The sequence below is a fragment of the Trachymyrmex septentrionalis genome, unplaced genomic scaffold (genome assembly GCF_001594115.1).
Source record: "Trachymyrmex septentrionalis isolate Tsep2-gDNA-1 unplaced genomic scaffold, Tsep1.0 scaffold103, whole genome shotgun sequence".
NCBI lineage: Eukaryota > Metazoa > Arthropoda > Insecta > Hymenoptera > Formicidae > Trachymyrmex > Trachymyrmex septentrionalis.
In genome coordinates this window covers 11918-17495 of record NW_017304155.1, presented here as the reverse complement: position 1 = coordinate 17495, position 5578 = coordinate 11918, and the positions used below count along the sequence as shown (strand labels likewise).

The window sequence follows — 5578 nt, the reverse complement described above, 5'->3', positions numbered from 1 at the left end:
TTCACACAAAATTTGATACAGATTCTTTGATCCATTTTTTGGAATAGGCAAAAATCGAAGACGAGCCAAAACACGTGCAAGCAAAGCAGCTGTCAAAAATTAACTGAACATTCAAAATGGCCGAACTTGTCGGCATAAGTGAGAGACATGAGTACCAACATAACGCCACAAAAAATCGAAAATCGAATATACGTAACCCGCGGAAATTCAAAATTCGTGATACTTTTTGAACAGACCTCGTATACGTGTTTCGTCTCTTTCACAACATCTTTGATCAGATATGTTATAACTATACATTCATTAGTAATATAACACATCGGTCAATAAGTCCCCGGTCTAGCAAAGAAAACACAAGTGTTACATAAAAATTCGAATTTATTCATCAATATAGTTTCCTTTTAAGGCAATACAATCAGTCCAACGCCTTTCCAAACGTTCGATGCCGGTTTTGTAGAACGATTTTGGCTGACCCTCAAAATACGCATCAGTTTCGGCGATGACCTCCTCATCCGATCGAAATTTCTTCCCAGCGAGCATTTTTTTGAGCTCAGCGAATAGGAAATAGTCGCTGGGGGCCAAATCTGGCGAATACGGTGGGTGCGGGAGCAGCTGGAAGCCCAACTCGTTCAATTTAACCATCGTTGCCATCGACTTGTGACACGGTGCATTGGATCCACAGTGAGCAAACGCGGCACCCACTTCGAACACAGCTTCCGCATCGACAAATGATCGTGTAAAATGGTAAAAACACTTCCCTTGGATATCTTTACGATGTCAGCAATATCATCCAGCTTTAATTTACGGTCGGACAAAACCAATTTATGGACCTGCTTGATTTTTTCGGGGACAACTGCCTCATTTGGGCGACCAGAGCGGTGTGCATCGTCGGTGTCCGTACGACCGCGTTTAAAATCAGCATACCAGTCGATAATTGTTGATTTGCCTGGGGCAGAGGTGCCATAATGTTTGTCCAACCACTGTTTTGCCTCAACGGTGTTTTTTCCCATCAAAAAGCAGTGTTTAATGAGCACACGAAATTCCTTTTTTTCCATTGTTATGAAAATAACCAAATTAGCGTCACTAAAGCTTCAATAACTCACACAATAATGATCCGAATGACATATACATTTGACAGTACGCCTAAAAGGGTCTGTTCTTTTGAACCACTATGTACTTTTTGTGTTAGTGGCGCTCTCTATGTGTCAGACCGGGGACTTATTGACCGATGTGTTAGGTGTTTGTAATTCTTTGAAGGAGCAGTTCCCGTATGATCGTACAAGTCAAGCATGCTAAGTAGAGGTACGTATTCGGATGGATAACTGCATAGAAACATCATAAAATTAGTTCTCGAATTCATAAAGAAACTTTTTTTTATTATAATTTTGTCGTATATCTTCTAAAATATAATGCTAATCAATAATATTTATTTTTGCAGTAAAATTTCAGTAAAATTTTAACGAAATTTTTTTCCACCACTCTTACATTATTACCCTACTTGCGAAATTACTATTGCACTATTTTCACTAGTAGTACTAATTTCACTAGTCACACTAATAGTTTTTTTCCGTAAGGATTGGGCCAATTTTATTGGTATTAAATCTTTTATACAAATGATACATATCATTAGAGTTAAGTAAATAACAAAAGATAATACCATTTCTATTTTACTTTATAATTTGATAGAAAATTTAACTTGATTACTTAAGATTACTTAAGATTATACCCCATCTGGGTTTTAATTTTTTTATTTGAAATATTAATTTTTTTTGAAGAGTAATAATTTTTGACAGAGAATTAAAGTTGTCATTATTTTAATTAGAATAAGAAGACCTTCAATAACGTCCCTGATATCCCTGAATATTATCCTTGAAGAAAAATTAAAACTATCATTAATTGGATTGGATACTTAGGTTTTATTCGAGAAGCACATATTCTAACGCCTTTTTTACTTTTTCAAAAACGTACTGATGTGTGAAACCAGAAATTGATTCAACCATCTAAGACAATGTTGACACAAACGTTATACGTGTAATATACAAGGTATTCGAAAAATTCCAAAACTCCACATCTTAAATATCTTGAAAAGTAAGCATTTCTGAGAAAAATGTTTCATACAAAAGTTGTATAGTTTAAAATAGCATATTCACTAATCATATCAATTTAACCTTATGTAACGTTACTAAGGTCAGATCGAGATCAAATCGATTTTTTTAAACAAAACATACTATTTTTTTGTATAATCTGATGTCAAGAGCTTTTTAAAATACTATAATAAAATTATTTTTCATTAAATATCTTTCAAGTTACAAGACTTTGAAAGTTATTGCTGGCATTAGCACTACTAAACGTGTCAGACCGACAGTTAAAATCTCTTAAATGTTTAGGATCGTGACTTGGATAACATTTGTTATGATCAAAGCCATTGGAGTTTGTACCTCTTATTTTCATTTTTATATAAATATAAATTTTTAGTGCAAAAATAAAAATAATAAAAATAATTTCCAATGACGGTTGATCTTAACAAATGTTATCCAGGACATCATCCTGAACAACATTTAAGAGGTTTTCGCCGTCGATTGAGTAATGCTTAATGTCCGAGGTATTGTAATTTCCAAGCTTTGTAACTTGAAAAATACTTAATAGAAAATAACTTTATTATAGTATTTTGAAAAGCTTTTGACCCCAGTTATTAAATTCTGAATTAAAAAATAGTATATTTTGTTTAAAAAAATTGATTTGACTTCGGTGATCATCTAAGATTAAACTAACGTGATAAGATCAGTAAAGAGACTATTTTAAACTATACATCTTTTGTGTGAAACATTTTTTTCAAAAATGTTTACTTTTCAAGATATTTAAGGCATCCGGGATTTTTTGAATACCTTGTATATTATATGTATAACATTTATGTTAGCTTTGCCTTAGTTGGCTGAATCAATTCATATATACATGTGAATACATTATAATCTTACTGATTATCATCGAACGAATAAACGCATTTTTATATTTTAGCGCTGCATGATTCTGTCTCTAGGCATTTTTGGACTTTGTGCCCATTGAGACATTTGTTCAGGATAGTAAGAAGAACGATATACTAAATTTTCAGACAATTTCAGCGGGAGCTAAAATCTATAAGGTTGGTGCGGGTTTCTTCGCATTTCTTATACCAGCGTTAAAATTTGATGAAAAATCACTGCAAAAAATAAAAAAAAAAGGAATTTTGAAGCTCGAAATTTGTACTTTAACACGTTTTGATTGTTTTAAATTTATGTCTGCAGAATTGAGAAAATAAAAAATTTTTGCTATTATTTTTTGCTGAATTTTAACATTTGTTATAAAAAAATGTAGATTTATTTTTAAAATCGCGTTATTCGATCAAGACAAATCATAAGAAAACTTTTAAAAAAATACTTTGAAGGAAAAATTGTACTTTTTTGTAAAACTATTAAATTTACAAGAACATTTTTTATCAAATTACAAACTATTGAACGTAATTGGCTTAAGTTCAATATACTATTCAAATCCGATTTTGATAAAATTTTACATAAATGTAGTATTAACTAAATGCAATCAAATCCATAAATGTGGAATTGCGGAAATGCTTAGTTCTTGAAATAGTCAAATTTTATTTGTGATGTACGTTTGACTGTTGATGTTATTAATGAGTGATTTAATTAACGTTTTGGGTGAAACGTTTCAAAAACGTCGTATCTCCAATTTTCATGAATTTTGGTAGAAAAACTCTAAATGATGTCAAATAAATGCTCTTAAATGGATTTTCACTGATACGAAGATTTAATTACAAAAATATTTACACTAACTTATATATCGCGGAAATGGAGTTTCCCTGCTTGGGCGCACAACTTTCACTCGAAGCGACTTCCACTCCATCTCCCCCCCACCTTGCTTGGGGACGCACGACTTTCACCTGAAGCGACTTCCACCCCACCTTTCCCCTACATAGGGGCGCACGATTTTTCACGCAAAGTCAGGTCTATCCTTACCTCCCTCCGTCAATGGTAAATATTGCTGAGATATGTACCTTGTGTTCGAAAATTATATACTATATAAAAATTGTTTTGTTCCCGTATAGAAAGGAGAACTATTGGGAACTATTGTGTACTATTCAGATTTCTATAGCTACTATTCAATTTCTATAGTTATTTTAATAGTAACTATTTGTGACTACGTAATTGAACAGTAATTAAATAGTAACTACGACTATTGACGATTAGTTTTGAAAAATAACTATTTACGACTACGTAATTGAACACTAATTATATAATAACTAATTATATAGTAACTACGAATATTGGCGAATAGTTCTAAAAAGTAACTATTCGCAACTATATAAATGAACAAAATGGACTCATGTAATGTTGACCTCATTACTAAGTTTACATCAATCTTTGTGTATAAAATGTAACACTTTACATTTATTTATTTGCATAAATATTTTAAATAACAAAATATTTTAAAACAGATTCCTTAAGTAACTTAAATAATGAGAAATAATGAAAAAATTGTGACTACTGACTAGAATGTAGGATATTATAAAAAATAATCGTTTATATAATCGATAATTGTTTAAATAACGATTTTTTATTTTGAAGTAACAGTAACTGTTAAAACCGTTAATGAAAAATAATCATTTAGCTCATCTCTAACTAAAACATTATTTTTAAAAAATCCAGTAAAATGGTCACTATCTAGGATTTGCAAATTGGAAAGTAGTACCTAATACTACTAAATTTTAATAAAAATCAGTAAATGTAGTTACTACTTGTACTTACTATTTGCTCCAGTAAGTAATAAACTATTCATGATTTTAATCCGTAATAATGAATGGTAAATTCCTGTAGTTACTATTCGCACCAATAATACTCACAAATAACACTACCCAACTGTCACCAATCTGAATGAAACTATGCATACTTGTTTACCATTGAAAAAATATTGAACCCGTGTTTTTCTATTTTTCCTTAAAATTAATTTTATGGTTGAAACCATCCCTTAATCACCCTCAAGAATGGATTTTAGATGAATATTTTCAATGTTTATTAGTTCAGAATTTACTGGAATAAGGTTTATATATTTGTTAGAACCGTGCCGCTTCATTAAATCCTCATCCTTTCATCTTATTTTTTGAAGTTAGCATTAAAGAAATCAACATGATTTCCAAACGACCTTGAGATTTGATTTCCAATATCAAGATACGGATATCAGATTACTAGTTCTTTTATCATCTATATAACTTTCATTGGAAACATATTTCGTTTTCATTTATATGCTCGAAGTAATTCTGGTAAAATAACATATTTTTGGGATTGATTTTAGGGGTGCTTCTAACTCTTAAAATTCATTTTGGAGAAAAATAGAAAAATAGAAAAACACATGTTCAATATTTTTTAATTAAACAAGTGTACACAGCTTCACCCAGATTGGTAAATGACAGTTACTTGTTAATAATAATGAATAGTAAAGAAATAAAAAGTTATTTGTTCCAACAGTAATTAATCGTGATGTCTCACAATACTACATGATAATACCTATCTATATGAGATTACCTACTACATGA

At 30.8% G+C, this 5578-nt stretch overlaps 1 protein-coding gene across 1 annotated transcript; it reads right to left on the bottom strand.

Moving 5' to 3' along the window:
• Positions 1-341: 341 nt before the first annotated feature.
• LOC108745382 (histone-lysine N-methyltransferase SETMAR-like) lies at positions 342-1153 on the bottom strand. Its single transcript, XM_018481523.1, has one exon. It carries the CDS (start codon positions 646-648, stop codon positions 376-378), a length of 273 nt encoding a protein of 90 aa, XP_018337025.1. The 5' UTR covers positions 649-1153; the 3' UTR covers positions 342-375.
• Positions 1154-5578: the final 4425 nt, after the last annotated feature.

Coding starts and splice junctions, on each gene's coding strand:
- LOC108745382 (XM_018481523.1), bottom strand. CDS start 648: ATGGCAACGATGGTTAAATTGAACGAGTTGGGCTTCCAGCTGCTCCCG.